This window comes from Sinohyriopsis cumingii, chromosome 1 (assembly GCF_028554795.1).
Source record: "Sinohyriopsis cumingii isolate HCF-2022 chromosome 1, ASM2855479v2, whole genome shotgun sequence".
In the NCBI taxonomy this organism is placed as follows: Eukaryota; Metazoa; Mollusca; class Bivalvia; order Unionida; family Unionidae; genus Sinohyriopsis; species Sinohyriopsis cumingii.
Genome location: NC_142961.1, coordinates 70,698,959 through 70,720,045, shown reverse-complemented (window position 1 = coordinate 70,720,045; position 21,087 = coordinate 70,698,959). Strand labels below are relative to the sequence as shown.

At 33.5% G+C, this 21,087-nt stretch overlaps 1 protein-coding gene across 1 annotated transcript in view; it reads right to left on the bottom strand.

Annotated features, from left to right (window-relative positions):
* Window positions 1-21,087, bottom strand: part of LOC149807090 (lipoxygenase homology domain-containing protein 1-like) — a 276,859-nt gene that overhangs the window by 45,967 nt on the left and 209,805 nt on the right. Inside the window, exons 49-56 of the mRNA XM_089961784.1 lie at window positions 20,878-20,967; window positions 18,388-18,517; window positions 17,610-17,764; window positions 13,711-13,789; window positions 8,832-8,907; window positions 7,731-7,972; window positions 3,161-3,324; window positions 1,083-1,202 (exon numbers count right to left, since the gene is read on the bottom strand). Of these exons, the coding sequence (XP_089817910.1) occupies window positions 1,083-1,202; window positions 3,161-3,324; window positions 7,731-7,972; window positions 8,832-8,907; window positions 13,711-13,789; window positions 17,610-17,764; window positions 18,388-18,517; window positions 20,878-20,967 (1,056 nt within the window). The remainder of the gene's footprint in view (window positions 1-1,082; window positions 1,203-3,160; window positions 3,325-7,730; window positions 7,973-8,831; window positions 8,908-13,710; window positions 13,790-17,609; window positions 17,765-18,387; window positions 18,518-20,877; window positions 20,968-21,087) is intronic.

Sequence of the window (21,087 nt, the reverse complement as noted above, 5' to 3'; positions counted from 1 at the left end):
TAAAGCATGAAAATTAAGTCACAGTGACCCAGTTTGGTTATGTTTGAGTTACCATCCTGGTAACCATTAATCAATGGTTTATCCTAGCAAATGTGATCAATGATAGCTAGATAAGCAAAGTGAGAAAAAGGATATTTAGTGCATGAAAAGTTTTGTTTCACAGATATGGTTCATAATGGAGAAACAAATTCCAATGTTTGTAGTAAACTTAAGATTCCTGAATTGACACTCTGAGATTTGCTTAAGGATGAGCCAAAATTTCACTATTACTTGCAATGGATTGTGGCATTAGTATTTAACTAATAGGACAATATTTGTAAAAAAAGTTGTTTTGATGCTGCTTAGGAACTAAATAGACCTGGTTTTTAAGAGAGAAAAAAAACCTAAATCATGTTTTGCTGCTAAATAACAATAACACTCTAATATATCAACATTCAGAAGCTAAAAGCAATGATGTAATACACAATGTTTTCAAAGGTACACTTGATGTGTCTGGAAACCTCTTGGAGTTTTTAACACGGTATCAAAGATTGGTTAGCTTGAAAATAAAGACAATTTATACAGAAAATCACACAACTTCATTTGAAAAAGAACTCATAATTAACCCCAACACAATTAATTAAAGTGAGAATTAAACCATTTAACTGCACACCCTTTGTCCTTTTGTTCTCAATGTCCAGCAATGATGGCATGATGGCACCCCGATCTTAAATTTTCTGAGGTCCCTCACTACATACTCTCGCTTAAACTGTGGCATGTGTTTTTGGATTCTTTTGCATGTGAGTTATCAAGGAAGAGATGTAGTAATGTTTTAAGAAGTAAATAAAGACAAAGTACTAATTATAACATTGTACAACCCAAATTATCCATGTACTAAACTGATTTAAATTCAAGGGTTTAATTCTGGTCATGCAGTACTGTGTTATATGTGGAATCACATTATGATGAACTGTATTATACAAAGGAACAGAATGCCTTAGTGCAGCTATTTTAAATGTTACATAGTGATATCTAATAAAATTTCATTGTTATTAAAAACCAGATTCCAATACATATGTATTCTATTCCAAGTAAAAGCATACTTTCTCTAGGCACCAGGAAGGTGCAGAGGAGTAATCCTGATACCATGATACTTCATGCTCACTTCCATGGAAACCAACTCTGACCTTGTACACTTCACCAACATCAGTTTTGACCTTCACCTGTGGAGAAATAATATTTTTTCAAGCTAATAAAATATAATACTTGCATTTTTCTAATGCATTATCCACTAGCATGCAAATCTCGCTTAAAGAAATTTCTATCATGGTTGCAGGCATGATATTTTCATAGAGCATGGTCAGGGTGTTCATCCATCATTCTGTGAGGGGACTGTAGGCCACAGAAATTTACTTTTTTGACAGTACTGATGGTTAACCCCCTATGACATGTTGACGGCATTTGGTCAAGTTGTTTCTACATCATTCTAAACCACCTGTTGGACATGTGCTTGCTGCAAGTGATGTATTTACCATATAGAGCATAACTGAAAATGGGCCACATATGCAAAAGTTTGAAAACCATCGTTCTAAACCACTTTAGGAGAAAAAGATTTTCCTTAACATAATATCTTCCCACTATATAATACCACACAGGACTAAATGTTCATTAATAAAATTAATGGTAAATGCCTACAAGCACCAAAACTGTAAGAAATAAATACCAATGAACAGTTTCAATATACTCCTCACAAATGTTGTATGTCCTCTTCTATTCAAATGAGACAAGACTCAATCACTATCACTGTGATGACTGTCAGGACCTTTTGTTAAAATCACACAAGTTTTTGCCTTTGGCTAATGTATAGATTGTAGCAAATTCAGTTTTGGGAATTGAAACAGTACCCTTATTACCATGAGTACAACACCTTATCCACTGAACCATCATGGCTTCTAGAGTGAAGATAATGAAACATAAAATACAGGTTAAAGTGACCTACTTCATGAATGATGGTGCTGTACAAACCACAGAGTACCCATACTAAGGATAATAACACTACAATAACGACTGCTCAAGAAGTATGTATAGTTCAATAAAGTCATTAAAGAATGGAATGTCTGTCCCAGTGACCTACTTTTGATCCGTTGATGTAGAACAAAACAGACCAAATGCCTAAAAGTAAAAGAAGTGACTTAAGTGTGAAATGTAGGTCATGTGACAAACTTTGCGTAGGACAATTAAGTTCTCTCCAAGCTGTATCCATACAACAAACTTGGAAATGCCTGGAAAATTGTTCTAAAGTAATGCAAGACTTAGCTGAGGTTTGACGGAGAGATAGACTGACAGATGGAGAGACTGGCAGAAAGATGAGGTTAACACAATGTTACCCTTTCATATTTACTGTAGATCATATAAAAATGGTTTGTGTTCTCTGAAAGAAAATTAAAAAGTAGGCCACAAGGTAACAAGGTTTTAAAACTGATAGTACAAACATAAAACAAAAACCTTTAATTTCACACTTTTCACAATAAATTACAGTTAGAATAAGCAAAAATTATATAAAAATAAAGAAAAAAGTCTGGAACATGGCTATAAATATAAACAAGTGAAATTTCAATGTAAAATCACTACATATATATAGAAAAAAAACATAATGCAAATTTTTACTTGCTATCTCCATAAAACAAACTATAAATGCAAATTTTAACCTCAATCTTTTCCCCATTTATTATAAAAAAGTGAAATTCAAATACAAATTTCTGACAAGCAATGAACAAGACTTAAAACACATACTTTAACCTGTTCTCTACAACGACCAAAGCTTGACTTTAATCAAAAAAGATTTCAAAATAAACTGAGAATAAGGTCAGGGATATGCTATTTTTCACACATAAATTTTAACCTACTCTTTACACAGTACAAACCTTTCAGCACAAAACTTAACCTCTAATGTTTTCCCTCAATTTGTGAGAGAAAAAAAAAATCAACAAAATTGGGTCAACTTATATAAAACAAGGATAAGCATTTCCTAATGAATAAAAAAAGTAATTTAAATATATGGTACATACACACATGCAGACAACAAAAACACTAGGGTCATAGCATAAGTTGTCCTTCATTCCCACCTGAAAAATGTATTCATTGTACTAAGTTATTCATATCTACATGTATCCATACTTACATCAAATGAATCTATTTGTCCCTTGTTGAATTTGAACCCCTCCTGGTCCCCTATTATTATTGGCTCACTCTGCCCCTTAGTACCATAAAGGATCAATTCAACTGCATTTCCAGTCTCTTGTCCAGGGTCATTCCCTGTAGTTGTCGCCACTCTCCAGAGATGACCTGTAAAATTCAAGATTTATCTCTGCTTAATATTTAGAAAAGTCCAAATATAATGTAAGGCCTTTCAAGAATGTGTGTAGAAATGGGTTCCATGGAATACTGTCTTCTTTACAAACTGTAAAATGTTTCTTCAATTGCTTCTGCTCATATGGCTGTAGAAGTGATATCTCTTGTATATACTTTGCAGGTGAGAATTTTTTTTAGTTTTGCAGTATTCTTTTGCTGGTTAATTGATAAATTGATGAACTTTATGTACAGCAATGGTGGTAATGTTCTCAGAACATTAGAGTAAGTTCACACCTACAAAAACAACAAATTCTCATAAACATTTTGCCATTAAATTACAATAATCCTATAAACTAAAATAAGTGATATAAAAAAAGAACCGTCTCCCTGATGCTGGATCAACTCACTGACCTACTATATGACCAATTCCATCTCATGTTATCATGAGGCACTCAGAAGGAAAATAAAATTTATGAAAATGTGCAATAACTCTGTCAGAATTGTACAAGAAGCAATGAAAAGTTTCAAAGATACAGCTATAGCTACATGTAAAATGCTGTTCAAATGGCATCCAATTATGTTAAGGCTCACAGTACTTTGATCATTACAAGAAGTGTGAAGAGATAGACAGAGGGATGCATAAAGCAATTACTAAAGAGGTTAAAAATATTTAGTCTCTATACAAAGAACACATTTCCACAAAGGACATCATTTTATTGTCCTATTCAGTTTCCTTTGTAGACAAGTTGCAGTATAATCTATTTGGAAAGATATCAAATTTAAAAAAAATGAAAATGTTCGTAAAATATATCCATGTTTTCCTCCTTTTTTGTGTTCCCATCCCAAATATGTCCCCCAAGGGTCAAGTACCTGTGCCCAAGAATGGACCCAAAGGCAAAAGTCAGCTGCATATCTGAAATAATTTTTATTCTGAATAGGTATGTATTTACTTAATGGGTGGGGATCCCAAATAACTTCTAAGTTGTGAACCATAGGACACAAGTGCATGCCTCTAGTGCGTGAACAAATGGTCCCATTAAAAACCCCATCTGACGTGTTCACACTTATGACAGTAATCACAAACCATTCTTAGAAAAGTTAGTCTCATGATTTGAGAGTCAAACCCCAACACCCCTTAGCCCCACCCCAGGAGCTGCATGTAGAGTTCACCCTCAATCATATCACAAAACTTTGAAGCTTCTACCTTGATTACATAAATTCCATGTACTTACATGGAAAATAAAAAAATGCGTTACAACTTTGATACTAAAAATTAATTAATTCTTTGAATCCTTATCCTGCATCTAATATGTATCTGAACGATGCAGTTTAACTGGAGTTAACAGTGATAGTATCACAAAATGTCTTGGAGTAAAATTCAGTTCTTTGATAATACTTACCTGACCTTACCTACATTTGTAATGAGAGTGTAGTTGCATCCCCTTGCCAAGTTTCATGAATCTAGGTGTTACAGTATATTATACAGTTTGCAAAGTACCAGCATGATCATGCGCTAAACAAATATACATAACCTAAGCCAGTAAAATGTTTAATATAGGTCACAATGACCTTCCTTTGTTGTAATAATGTGGTACTACATGAGATACATGAACAGAGCATGAAAAATAAACTTAAAATGTAACCAAACTTAGTGAAGCATAGGTCACAGTGACCTTTTTTATTAAAAATGTGTAATACTTATCAGTAAGCATCACCTCACCAAGTTTAATGATTCCAGATAAAACAATATTTATAGTGTGTAAAAACATGAGCGAAATGCAAAATCTTAAAAACAAGAATGTAAACTACTATACATTCATTTACAAAGTTAGCCCACTCAGTCCCTTCCCAATGGGTGGGTGCTATAAAACCCTCCAAACTATTGCCTAAGACCTAAGAAAAAAAGTATAAAATTTGACATTTAGTAAGGGTTTATATAATGCTTTATCTGTATGAATACCGATAGCTGGGGTAGTACAATTGCTTACCCCTACTTTGCAGAGGTGAGCTTAAAAGCAAAAACTGATTTGACAAACGTGTCAGTGTTAATGAATCCCAGTCAATGAGATGAAGTTTGCAAATCACATTTTGATGATTCCATAAAATTGGTAATCTTGCATGATTTTTTTTTTTTTGAAAACTGTGGAGGGGTAGAGACTGAAGTCCTCTTGCATAGTAACTGTGGCCATTGTTCACACCCTGAGTAACCTCAATAATCTGACATCCACTTCTACAGCGCCATTTGTTGATAACACATGTAAAACAGTATATCATTGGCAATTAGTCTTTTAAATTTGTAGAATACTCTTTGAGAGTCAAAATGAATAAAATAAATACGTACAATCTATCTTGTAAATGAGACTTCTGTTTATATAGATAAATATCCTTACAAGATACAAAATTAGATTCATTTTGTTCGAGGTTACTTAAATTATTACTTGTTCATCAGCTGTGTTAATCCAACATTTTCAACATCAATGATTTTGTCAGATTAACAGAACTACCTTATTTACTCACTTATAAGTCAAGTCAAAGTGCAAAAAATCAAATATGTTGATCTGCTGTAGCATAATGAGCCTGAGTCTATGCTGTTTGTTCTACTGATTACTAATATCAAACTGCACAGATCCAGATCTGTCAGCACATAATGCAATGGCTGATGTGGGTCTGTGCAGTTTGTAGTTGGACTCATCTTATAAGCAAGTACATGGTGTCACATTTGCTAAGCATAGGTATTAAGACATGTGTAATTGTCACGGCCATATGTTTGATGTCCAAACATTGACATGGGATAGAGTTAATCTCCTACAAAAGGTTACTGTAACCTGCCAGAGAGCAGAATCTTGAATCGACACAGGCAATAGATTGTGCCAACTTGGACAAAGGCTTCTCATATGACACATACATGTTAGAGATCAGAGGAAATCCACGAGGTAAACAGGGCGTGTTTTCATTGGTTCCCATGTGGAAAGACATCAAGAAGGGCATTGTCCGCTAAGTTTGATTGGATCAGTTCACAGTGATATCCAATCAGGATTGAGATAGAGGGTGTGATTACAATTTAGATTGGAATTATAACTTCATAACTCTAAGCAAAAGGTCAGTAGTTCTCCTGGGAAGATTGCTGAGCAAATAGGATTACTCTGAGAAAGCCACTTGTAATTTGGCGGTAAAACAAATTCTAAGGAAAGACAAAGCTTTGAAAAGGTCTGTGAGTTATTTGCTTCATTTTTGCAGAATATTACAGCATCATAATTGTAATTATTTGTAGTATGTATACCTAATTACTAGCATTGTTTATTATGTGGAATTACCTTTATAGTGTTTCATTTACATGCATATTTGAGAAATTAGCTTGAATATTATGAAGATTGTTAGCTTGTGGTCAGAATTAATTTTGTTATTCGCTATTAGGTTACATCATAGTAAACAAGTTCATTTATTCATGTGCTATGTTAGAATTTACACATGCATGAATTGTGAATTTGGAAAATGGTTGAAGTGTGTAAGATTAGTTACTATGGATGTATGGATATATCAGAGCATGTGACATTGTTTAGTATAATGGGATTAGGAATATGTACTGATGTGATGCAATTTATTGATGTAAGTATGAGAAGTAATTGATACCATGCATTTATTACAATGTTGGTTTACCATACAAGAACATATGAGTATTTCGATGGGAATGAATGCATAACCGAAGATATTTAATAGCCGTTATCTGATGACAGGCTGGATGTAGCATGAGATGAGAGGGCTGAGGGAAAATATTGTACCGTCCTTGTGTTTTCACAAGAAGCTTTTTCGGGGACCGAACTTCTGATTCAGTTGAGTCCTGAGTCTCCAAGATGTGGAGTTAGAAGCGAGACTAGCAGAGCTGTTGGAGATGACCAAAGAGGAGAGAAGGTGGAGGAGGAGGAAACAGAGTCAAGGAGGAGAAATTGGAGAAGAAGGAGAAGGAGTATAGAGAAGTCGAGGAGGAGAAGGAATCTGGAGAAAGTTGGGAGGAAGAGGAGAAGGACTTGGAAGGAATAGGAGAGAAAAATATACATATGAGTAGAATACAAGGACAGGTGGAAATCTATCTCACACTACTATCAAGTGATGCAATAGGCTATTACAGGGTCAATCAGAAGGAAAGTACTTTTGAAATTTGAATCATTTGACTATTGAATTGTTAACAAATTGTTATTCGTTGAATTTCACTTTTTATGTATGTTCAATCATTTAACTATTGGCATTGCTGGCTGGGGGCTTGGAGTTTTATATATATCTTTCAGTAATTTAACTTCCAGCCCAAACTGAGCCTGGGTGGGACTTCTATAATAATTTAAATAAAATATTAGGAGCACCCCACCACCATAAAAACCCTCACATGTACAGTCCACAGTATTTACCCTCCTCTGGAGATTTGGGTGGAGGTACCATAGTATCCCCTTTATCTTCCTCCTCCACAACCTCTTCCTGTTTGTGCACTGTATCCTCTTTATCTTCCTCCTCCACACCCTCTTCCTGTTTGTGCACTGATGCATTCACAAGGGGTGGGGCTACCTCAAAATCATCCCCTGACCTACTGACAGCAAAGCCAGAAAGTAAAGTTCTCTCAATTTGGTGGTCATCTTCTTTTTCATCCAGCCATCTAGAATTGAAGCAATAAATAATACTAAATTAAATTTGCCTTGCTTTCCTAATGACAAATTGCAAAGAAGACTAAATTTGCAACTGGTCTTTCAAGAAAAATGTAAATAAGTTCAGAGAACTTTATAAGAGTCAATAAAGTCACTAGCTGATGCTATTTCTGATTCAAATGGTGATATTTTAATTTTTATTTTTGATCACCAGCATCTTGCAGTTAAAAAGAAACAACCCACATGGCTTAACTTGAGCATGAAGCAAACCTGACAAAATACACAGAGATCATAAACTGTATGCTAAGTTTAAATATTTACTAAAATACATGGGAAGAAACAAAACTTAAAGACAAGTAAGAAATGTCATAAATTAATGCAGGAGAAGTAAAACGGTGAAAACTAAACTTGTTCAAAGTCTTTTTAACATTAAACCTCATACCAAATTTGATACCAATCCATACTGTCTTTTTAACATTAAACCTCATACCAAATTTGATTCCAATCCATTCTGTCTTTTTAACATTAAACCTCATACCAAATTTGATTGCAATCCATAATGTCTTTCAGAAATTATTTAGCAGAAATAAAAACCTGACATGATAGGACATGACAGAACATACGTGCATGGTTAACACTATAAATATGGTCAGAAAAAAAAACAAACATAATGGTCTATTTTCTTTGCTCAGAATTCTAAAAAGTATTTGTACTTTATCTTGCAATTCCCAATACTACTCTAATTCTTATCTTTCACGCTGTCTATTAAGGTAATCCCTTAAACAGAAGGGACTCTATTAAAAAAAGAAACTGTTCGAAATTTGTTCAGATGTTGCCCATTTATACAGGTTAGACTGTATATTAACTCACTTATTGCATGCAAAGATGACCTCTCTTGAATCTGGAGACTGTTGCACCACAACTTTCTCCAGATACCAGCCATTACCTGGAAAACAAAGCAGACATTTTCATCAATTTAAATCAGAAAAGATACAAAGCCTTTTCATCATCAACCAGCCGCCAGCTAAATTATGTTATACTTTTCCAGGTGAGTCATCTACTTTAACCAAATGGTAAACTTTATCATTCAATTTGTTGCACTGACTGAGCATTTGTACATTTGAATTTTGAGCCAGCTAATTCAAAAGATAAGGAAAATGCTGTACACACAAATATGACAAATTGCTAGTATCTATGATTTTAGTTATAAATAGATTATAGCCTTCTTTGGCTAAACTGGATTCTTTATTGGACAAAGCAGGTCATGTGTTTCTTATTATATTTTCATGTCATGAAAGGTATTTGGAAAACGTATGTGCTAATTGTCATAGATCGTGGTGAAAACAAAATCAAAACTTTTAATTGAAACTCAAAAGAATGAAATATGTAGGAATGATCGGACACTTGAGCATGTTGCAAATGTATGTAGGAATGATCGGACACTCGAGCATGTTGCAAATGTACATAGGAATGATCAGACACTTCAGCACATTGCAAATGTATGTAGGAATGATTGGACACTTGAGCATGTTGCAAATGTACGTAGGAATGATCGGACACTTGAGCATGTTGCAAATGAATGTGGGAATGATCGGACACTTGAGCATGTTGCAAATGAATGTCTTCAACATAACGAGTCAACAGGGGCTGTATACTTTGAAATGCAATGATAAGTTTGTTAACACTCCTTTTCTTTACACTCACTTCTCTAAGTACACATTAAATACAGGATAACTTATAACTTATAATAATTTTCAAAATGCCATTTACAGCTATAAAGTACCTGGAGAGTGAAATCTGAAGTTAAAATAACCTTCAACATCATACATGTAATTCAATTCAACTGTTCATGTTCTTGTAATTTAGCTACAGTGAGCAATTATAACTTGTTTTAAGATGTTCAATTAAAATATCCTGATTAATTAAAATAATGTCTTGAGGATATAATGTCAGAAGACAATTATTACTGGGCCTATATCTAACTGAACTGATGAGCATCGACCAGTGCTTAATGTCTTAAAATGAAACATTTCATACCAAAACAAAAGGCAACAAAGACCATTGTGATTCAGTATAATGTCTGACTGAGTAATAATTTATTACACACTGAATTTGTATCTGATTCAGCATTCTATTAAATTACTGAGCAATAATTTATTACACATTGAATTTTTGTCTGATTCAGCAAGATGTTAAATTACTGGTTGAGTAAAAATTTATTACACAGTGAATTTGTATCTCATTCAGCATGTTTAAGGATCAACTAAGTAATAATGTATTACAGTGAATTCATGCCTAATTCAGCATAATGTTAAATTACAGACTGAGTAATAATTTATTACATGATGAATTTGTATTCAGCATAATGTTTAAGTACTTACTTATTAAAAATTTATTACAAACTAAACTAAGACTCAGCATAATGTTTCACTACTGACTGAGTAATAATTTATTACACACTGAAATCCTATATAACTCAGCATAAGACTGAAGTACTAATTCAGTAATAATTTATTACACACTGAACTTACATCTGGTTCAGTATAATGTTAAATTACAGAGTAATAATTTCTTACACAATGCAAATTCATATCTTGTTCAGTATAAGTACTGACTGTGAGATAATTTATTGCACAGTGTGAATTTATACCTGATTTAAGAGACTGAGAAATAATTTATAATACATGGTTTAAGTACAGACTGAATACACTGTGAATTTGTATGTGATTTCCATACAAAGTTTAAGTACAGACAGATATTTTATAACAGTTAAAGTTAAGACTGAGTTATAAATTTATCACACAATGTTAATTCATATCTGATTCAGTATAAAGTTAATAACAGACAGTGTTAATTTATCATGCACTGTAATTACATTTCATTCAGAGGGTATAAATTTTGTGATGTTAGAAAACGACACATTTGTTGGTAGTTAAATATGTTCAGTAATGACATCCAACCAGTTCTCAGTATCAAATACACTATACTTACCTTTTCAAATTCAACTTTCTATATATTTTCATCAGTAAAACAACAAATTTTACTAATTTACCTATTTATCAAAAACTGTCACTAAAGTAATTCTTTTGCAAGTAACTGGCTGCTTGGGTCATTTCTAATATTCCCCCAAATTTAACAGATGTCCCCAACCATTAGAACAGTTCTTGTCATCTAAACTTATGTTAATGTTATATTCATTTGAGTGATTTGTTTTATTTTAACAAAAGCCTTTTTAAAATACACTTATGCTTTATATTTTAAAACTGAAATATCATTTCAAAATGAACCACTGATATAGAAATTATATTTTTCATGCTGAAAATAGGGATGTCCAATTTTTCCAAACTAACAGATCTCAAAGTGATGTAAATTTTGTTATATCTATATTATGTTTTTCATTTTTGATTCATGACTGAAGTTTGTAAAGGGTCATTTCTGTAAATACATTGCACAGCTTCAGGATAGTGTGTTGTACTTTTAATATAAGTAAACATGTTTATGTGGCATTCTGAAATTTGAAAGTGTAGATTAATCTTATTAATGCATTTGATGGGATTTGAGCACAGGTCATTGGTTTCCCCCCAGGAAAATCTGGCCCACCTATTTTCTAATCAAGACTCTATCACATCAACACTATTCAAGGCTATTGGCACATCAGCACAACAGATTGCACTTCATTCAGAACACCACTGGAACTCATTTGGAATACTCTATACTTTTGGATTTGTGATAGAACTTTTAAAACTATTTAGGATTTCATTCATAATACTAGGTTACTTTAAATTTTTACTTTGTATTCTAGGCAAATAAATTATTTGTTGAATTTTACAAAACTTAATGGTTTTCCCTTTCTTCTGTTACTTATTTTATGACCATAGAGTCATAATAATATAATGTCTTTCATAGTGTAAATTCATCTGTTAGAGACACTTTTTCCATGAGTGGGGGCCCTGAGTGGCCGAGTGGTCTAAAGCGCTCACCATTCTGGATCACTGCCATCTCACCTCTGTCTGCATGGGTTCGAGTCTCGGGCTCAGCTAACGTGGGTACATGAGAAAGCTTGCCAGTAACTTCTCATGGGTCAGTGGTTCTTCCAGGGGTTTTCCAGGGTTCTTCCTCCACCAGTTATACTTGCCACCATGTATAGCTTATCTTGTGCTGAAAATTGGCCTTAAACCCTAAAACAATTACAACTACAACTTCTTCCAAGAGTGAATTCATCTGCTAGTCAAAATCCTTCTTTTTTGTAATTCCCTACTGCATGTACTGATTTAGTGATACATGACACCCACCTATAATGAAATAAATGACTTTATGATTTTCATCTATCAACTTCCTACTACAGGTGAACTCAGCATATGCTTCCACTAGCAACCCAATATACACAATACTGATGTACTGTGTGAATTGGGCACATGCTTCCCATAGCAAAGCAAAATACACAATACTTATGTACTGTGTGAATCAGCAGGTGCTTTCCCTAGCAAAGAATATCTACATAAGACTGATGCACTGTGATTCATGGCCACAAATCGAAGAAATACAGTCATAAATCACTGTAGGTGGGTATGTAAACATTTTTATTTAATTGAAAATAAATGGTCAGAATTTTACATGCTCCCCTACATCACCACCTGACCTGGTGTATGGGACACCACCTTCAAATTATTTTTCCATCCTCAGGCTGATCTTCATATGTGTTCCCTTACTTAGATATAACACATAACAAGCACACAGACACATATAGTCACAAATATTTTACACAAAGAACCCCAATTTACAAACCACAAAGTGTTTTAAATTTACTGTTTCTTTGTTTGACGTGAAGGTAATGAAAAATTAAGAAATCAAACCAAAAGATGACAAAAGGGTTAACGTTATTTAAGCCTTTTATATAATAAAACGCAATTTTTATAATAGGAGAGATTTGAGATTTTTGATGCACAACTTGATCTATATATATCATATTTCGTAAGCACAATTAGAAGGTTGACAAGATCATCAAAGTTGTTTTTTCCTACAAAGATATCTTTTCGTGTAATTTTATAATTCTGATCATAAGTTTGGATCCATTACATAAATAATTTCCAAAAGTATTCAGTAACTCAATAGTCATATAATAAATGATCAATTTGTTCTATTCCCTCACTGAAGGTGCATTTATCATTATCATTTAGTCTTTTTCAAAATTGGGTTTGTGGTAATATTTCTTGTAGAAATCTAAAATTAAAGCTAATATATAACAGTTTTATGTCTGTTGTACAAAGTTTAACCAGAACAGGAGTCAGTCTATTCATCTGCACCAATTGCACATCCTAGCTGCCTGGCTAAAGTTTCATGTTTACCATCTGGCTTTGTACCTTGGTTCCTATAAGATCTTCAAAAATAAATTTACTCTTTGCTCTTACTTACTTTAACAGGTTGGTTTAGAAAATGTGGAAATAAAATTTTACTATATATACTTTATAAGAACTCTGTCAAAGTCTACATTCTGATGAGAACTGGTAGAATGCCAATAGAGAATAGGGTCCAACTGTCATGACGGCTTGTTCGCCAATTAGATTTGTGATTTCCTGCAGCTGTGAAATTTAAATCCACAAAATTTTGTAACCTGCAAATAACAGTATGTACACAGTAAACCAGCAGCCACATCATGATAATAATGCGATTGTATTTCTTTATATTTTGTGACTTCAGATTTCCATACAAAACACAAACAAAGGAAAGAAATAAAGATAATATTTCTAACCTGGCCCTTTAGAATCATGCCCTATTACAACTTTTTCAACATCTCCCAAGTATACAGCCTCCAGCTCAAACACATCTACCTGAAAAATATTTGTGAAAATTTATCCATATAATGATTGATGAAAGTGGTGTTAATGGTAGTTATGTGTATTACTACCACTAATGTTGTTGTTCTAATTCCTTGTGAGGTCCTGCTAAAGAATGACCACCCACTAATATGGCCACCATATTATATATTAAGACTGAAGATTTTACTATTGTGTCACCCCACCCTAATACCAGACCTCTTGTACATTCATCTTTTCATGGCAGAATGTGTACCAGGGGTGACCTCATAAGACCATGACCTCTTGACTACTTTACTTGGGATCACACAATTAATGCAAGACCAGTTTAACTGGAACTTTCTATACACACTCTAAAAGAAAGGTTGTATACATGTGAGAGAACAGAGAAGTCAGCTTAGTTGTTATGTATATCTATATTTGTGTGCTTAACTTTTGTCCATGACTGTAGATTGTAAGGGTCATTTGTAAACAGCATATTATATAGTTACCTTTTGCCAATGATTGTAAGATAATGATCATTTATGAACATGTTTCTTGGATTTGAGTTCAGGATTTTGGTTTTTCCCTAGGAAATTTTATTGTCAACCTGATTTTTTGTCATGATGTTAATTGAATTTAAGTTCAAAAGACCTGATTTTATTTACCAGTTTGGCATTTTCTTGAAGCAAACTTAACTTGTTTATGAATTTGATGGGTTAGTTAGTGACCCACATCCCGTGCATTTTGTTGTGTCATAAGTCAGGTGACAGTCTATATATAAGGAACTGGGTCGGCAATGATTTATTCCTATCTTAAAAATATCAACCTGTGGAAACCGTTTTAGTTGTGTTCAGGTATAATTTGAGAGGAATTATTTATCTAAATTATTCCTCGGAATTACAAAGTGCTCATAAACTTTTGGACTAAAACACTGCTTTAAGATTATTGAGGACTTGTTCAAAGACATTCTGGATTATATAATCCATTTGGTATATCAAGACTATTGGTATATCAGCATATTCAAGATTCTCGGAATTTATTCTGAACATTCTAAACTTCTGGACTTGTGATAGTTATGTATATTTAATTTAATTTATATTTGATTTAATTTAATTATTTGTTAGTTTTTAAATTTTTGTTAATTCTATTGCATGCTATTATAATGTCTAGAATTGAGTTCAGAGTATTTTTATATTTTTGATGTAAACAACTTTATAGAGACATTGTATCTAATGCTGACCTAGTTCCTGACTTTGATTCAGTAATCGGTGATAGTTTCTAGCAAACAATTTTTTTTTAAAAAAAATTCTTTCCCAGAGCAGAACGATTGATTTCAGTCAAGGTCATATCTGGCCTATGTGTCAATTAACATGTATCAATTAGGTTTGTTCAGAAGATTGACCCACATCCAAGTGTCTGTTTGGCATTTTAATCAGTCTTATAATTTATGTTATGATAAGAATTAGCCAGTTGGGCTCTAAACCACTGACATTTAAAAGTGTTTTGTAATGACCAGTTTAGTTGAATTTTTATTTTCTTCTAATTATCTGAATTCAAGAGATCATTTTTCCCTGGAAATACTTGTGCTCTAAATTAATTCTTGGACAAAGACAGTTATCAAAATTTATACAGAATTCAAACTGGAATATAATTTCTGTGATTCAACAAAAAACTGTTGAAACTTCAGTCTGACACTGACCACAGCATATGTCATCGCCTTCCATTTTGGATTACAAAGGAATCTGAACTTAGTTTCATTAGGACTTTTTATTACTAGGACTTCTATTTTTTAATTCTAGGATTATTTCTGGATTTGATTCGTAAAACCATAAGTTCTTTTTCTCATTTTTACCTTGGTTTTCTAGGCAAATAAATTATTTGTTAAATTTTACAAAGCTTGTTGTCTTCACTTTTTTCTTGTTACTGTTTAAAAGAACCTAAACACGTAAGAGATAGAATATTTAGGATTATTTGGGATTTACTTAACAATATTGTTAGCTCCTTTTAAATTTTCACCTCGCATTCTTGTTGAATTTTACAAAACTTGTTGGTTTTGCTTTTTCTGTTCCTTAGTGTGAGATCATGAAGTTGTAGCATTAACAAAGATTTGATCAAGAGTTTTGACTTCAAATCAAGAGAATTTTCATCAACTGAATTCTTAGCATGCTCATATATAAAAATGACAATTATTGAACAAATTTCATTTTTTAAATATTGAAATATGTACATCATCTTATCACATCAGTCCTTTCAAAGTAATGTGTTGCCTTTCATAATCCTTATAAGTAGCACACAAAATTTTAGCTGTCTTAGCAGAACACTGCCTGGATTAAATTTGTGGTAGTCATCAATACTGTTGATCTCAACACTCAGGAGTTGATGCATTGTTACTGGATCCAGGTTTCCTTTGGAGTTAGCCTGTAAATTCTTTAGAGTACAAAATGTCCTTTACTGGGTTCAACAAGAAGTTTTAATAGTGGATAGAATAAGGCTGCTGCCTGCCTACCAGAACTGCTCAAGACTGGAACTATCTGGGTCAAAATCTGAGAAGTTCTTCTTACAACAGACTTTACAGGAACATTCATGCCATGCTGAACTTTATTCAAACCAATAAATTCATATTTCCATCCATTATTGAATTTCATGTGATATTTCAGTTATTCACATTTTGACATTTTAACTTTAGGAAATAACACATGCCTAGATATCCCAACAAACTTTAAATACCAAAGCAAACCAACCTATCTGAGCTTTATAGTAATGAATAATCCAGCTATAATTCATTATATTAACCCTTTCAACTGGCTTCTGATCACACAATCCATCTCAACAAACTTTAAACATCAAGGCCAAACTGACCATGACAAAAAGAAAATCCAAGTAAAGTTAATTGTTTTTTGTTACTTGAGCTTTAGCAATCCAACCATAATCAAGTAATGCCTTTAATAATTTCTGAATTACTACTAACCATACAAGTATAATTCAGTGATGAAATTTAGGCTATTGTTAGCTGAATTAGCATTTACAATGTCATGCTTGCACTGTTTAACATAGTTCACAGTCATGTGATAACAGGAAATCTTTACTGTACACTACACTAGATGCAAGGTGTGAGAAAAAATATAAAAATTCCTGTTCTGGAATATTTTCATAATAATTTTGAGTACGTAGGAGATTTCAGTGAAGAATGGGAGATATCCATCCTGACCAGAAGGTTCACATGGTTGAGGCTACCATGAAAAATTAATTTAAATTATTGATTTAACAAAAGGTCACTTGGCCTTACAGTAATATGAACTTATAAAAGATAGTATGTCCAAATGTTTTGCTTCAAATTTGAGCAATGTATTAGAGAAAAATTATTCAAAGATCTTTTTTTTTTTAATAATGATGGAACTGTCTGATAGTAGATTGGCATCATTTGTAAAGTCGTTCATGCTAGAATTTTACCCGAGACATTTTTTCAAAACTGGTACTCTATCTGGAAAAGATGTAGTTCCAATTGTTTTGCTATTTTCGAAATGGCAGCTATATTTGATGATGGATCAACATAATTTTCAGAGACTGTGATGCCAGGATGTGTCTTGTGAACATTAATCAAAATGTGTTGAGTGATCATGGAGAAGCTGAACATAGCAAATATTGATGGACAATGGACACCAAACGATGGGCAAAGCATGATGGTTAAAGAACCATACCATAAGCTAACTTGGCCTTACAACAATGTGAGCTTACAAAAGATCTGGCTTCAAAGCAGTTAAAGTTTCAAAGTTCTATTACAAGCATATTTCATCTTTTCAGTACACTGCCTGAACCATAAGAAAGATTTTAAACCAATGTATGCAAAACTTACTTGACTCTGTTTGAATTTCTCTGTGTTGGAGAGAGAATGCTTGAGGATTCTACGACCAGTCATTCCCCGATCTCCATACAATTCTATGTAAACATTACTGTCAGTGCCCGCCTTGTGAACATCCCCAACATGGATAGTGACAATGTAGTTCATTACTGAAAATACATTGATCATCTAGCAAATTTATTAATAAAGAAATCTTGAGCAACAGTGCATATGCAGTATTAAAACTGACAAATCTGAAAGTTTGTGCCGTTAAATACTAGGTATGGTGATGTATGAAGTACTGAGCTTATGGTACTTTAAAACATGCTATTCTTTGTAAATCATGTAACTAAAAACTTCATCATCATTATGCTGAAGAATTGGTAAATGAATAAAATTGCTGGTATGGACAATTACAAAAATATACACACGTGTGACCCACTTAATGAAAAAGCCTTGTTTTGTCCATGTTACCTAAAAATGGTAATGACTTGTAATGGGAGGGAAGCTTAATTCAATGAATGGGGGTAGGGATTTATCTCCAAAATATAAATCATACAATTTTCAAAGGCACATCAGTTTCATTTGCTCAGGCTGGAAATAAATATTAAGATTACATTTTGTGGAAGGAATATGATGTTTGATCATATTAATAATTTTATTATACAAGCATGACTTGAATAACTAAATCTGTAACATTAAAAAAAAAAGGAATATTATTAGGAATTCTAATATGTGTTGTCTTTTATCACACTGATGAGCTGAAATGGGTTGTATCACCCGTTAAACTGACCTGCAGGGATCTGAACTGCTGGCCACATGATAGGAAACTCTTTCCAGCCATCTAGTTTATTGTCCACCAGAACCCAGTTGTTCAACTCTGACATAAACACATCTCCTGTGTCTGCATCCTCAAAGCTTATCTACAACAGGCATGGTACAGTACTTATTACATCCATATGTGTATGAAGATAATAAGGGAGATGTATAACTCACAAACAGGAATAGCAGATAATTCTGACATGACATGATACTCACATTCTTTAAATATGTATGCATGTGTATGTGTGCCTGTATATGTGTGTGTGTGCATGTATGTGTGTATGCATGTGTGTATGTGCATGTGTGTGCATGTGTATGTGTGCATGTGTATATGTGTATATGTGTGCATGTGCATATGTGTGTGTGCATGTGCACGTGTGTATGTGTGTGCATGTGCATGTGTGTGCATATTTATGTGCATGTGTGTGTGCATGTGTATGTGTATATGTGTGTGCATATGTGTGTGTGATGGATACAAAGTACTAAGGCACTTCTAGTTACACGTCTCTGAACTTCTGCCCAGGAACATAAGCACCAGTGTAGAAATGCCATAAAACACTGATGTAATATTATAGCAGCTAACAACAGTGATGTGTGATCTCCACTGGACAAAAAATTCTAATGGAAAAGCAAATTTTTCTAGTCAGTGCTCAAAGACTTTGTTTTAGACACAGGTCCAGGGCTAGTGACCTAAATAAATTCACAAGCCCTGACAGAAATTCCACGTATCCAGACTCCAATTTCCACATGCCTCAAATTTTCCCTTTTTGAATATTGTCACACAACAGTGCAATACCTACATTTGGAATATAAATTCAACAGGGTTTAAAGAAGTTTGAAGGTAATGCAAGTGTCATTAGTGTTGATCACTACACTCACTAGGGACTGGATGGTCCTGGTGTTCAAACTTCTCTGCTGGATTCTCTGAGTGAATCCTGGTCAGAACTAAGTTGATGTATGTCATTGTGTTATTTGTAGTACGTGAAAAAATTAATAGCCTCACCCCATTTCTTCTTTTCTTTTCTTGGCTGGCATGCTTTACAAAGTAAAATTCCGTCAACCAACAGTTTTGAATTTATTATTCTTGGGCTTTGCTGATAGCTAATTGCTTCCTGAACTGGTTTCAAAAATGAATTACACTTGAACACTATTCCAACAACTGAAATGATCATGCTTTGCATTCTAAATATGCAATAAAATCGGACTTCAAAGCAACGTTGACGCTGTTCACAAACTTGTCAAAAATATAACACATATGGCTTAAACATTCTCATTCAAGGCAGTGATATGTAATAACTTTTGTAATTGTACATGTATCTAGCATCTCCAATTTACCTATAATGGGTTGTTCCATTTGCTGATCCTACTTATGCAAATTAGTACAATGGGCTCACCCACTGCAGCCTTCAAACACATCTCACTAGCTATTATCAGGCAATTAAGTAATATGTGAATGGTGATTTATACCTGGCCTGGAAGTTGGTGTTTTAGGATGTATTCAGAAATAGCTTTCAAAATGTGTTTCTTACTGAATTTCAGATGAAAATGACAAAAACTTCCGGGGGTTAATGTGATAAAGACAGTATTAATGGCAAATCTCAAATTCTGTACTTACTGTTCTGATATACCAGTCTTTAGGGACATAATTAATGGCATATCTCAAACTCTGTACTTACTGCTCTGATATACCAGCCTTTAGGGACATAATTAATGGCATATCTCAAACTCTGTACTTACTGTTCTGATATGCCAGTCTTTAAAGACAGTATTAACAGCAAATCTCAAACTGTGTACCTACTGTTCTGATATACCAGTCTTTAAAGACAGTATTAATGGCAAATCTCAAACTCTGTACTCACTGTTCTGACATTCCAGTCTTTACAGTCAGTATTAATGGCAAATCTCAACTCTACACTTCCTGTTCTGATATACCAGCATTTAAAGACAGTATTAATGGCAAATCTTAACTCTACACTTACTGTTCTGATATTCCAGTCTTTAAAGACAGTATTAATGGTAAATCTCAACTCTACACTTACTGTTCTGATATTCCAGTCTTTAAAGACAGTATTAACGGCAAATCTCAAACTGTGTACTTACTGTTCTGATATACCAGCGTTTAAAGACAGTATTAATGGTAAATCTCAACTCTACACTTACTGTTCTGATATTCCAGTCTTTAAAGACAGTATTAATGGCAAATCTCAACTCTACACTTACTGTTCTGATATACCAGCGTTTAAAGACAGTATTAATGGTAAATCTCAACTCTGTACTTACTGTTCTGATATACCAGCCTTTAAAGACAATATTAATGGTAAATCTCAACTCTGTACTTACTGTTCTGATATACCAGCATTTAAAGACAGTATTAATGGCAAATCTCAAACTTTGTACTTACTGTTCTGATATACCAGCCTTTAAAGACAGTATTAATGGTAAATCTCAACTCTTCACTTACTGTTCTGATATACCAGCCTTTAGGGACAGTATTATTAGCAAATCCAATCCTTATCTTAAACAACTCTCCAACATCATCCATCAGTTTCACCTGTCAGGAAAAGAAAAATAATTAAGGTGTATAGCCCTTGTAAGATGTGAGAAAAATGAAGTTGTGTGGACTTGATATCACAAATGAGGCCCTGATCTGGACCATAAATTAATCTCTTGG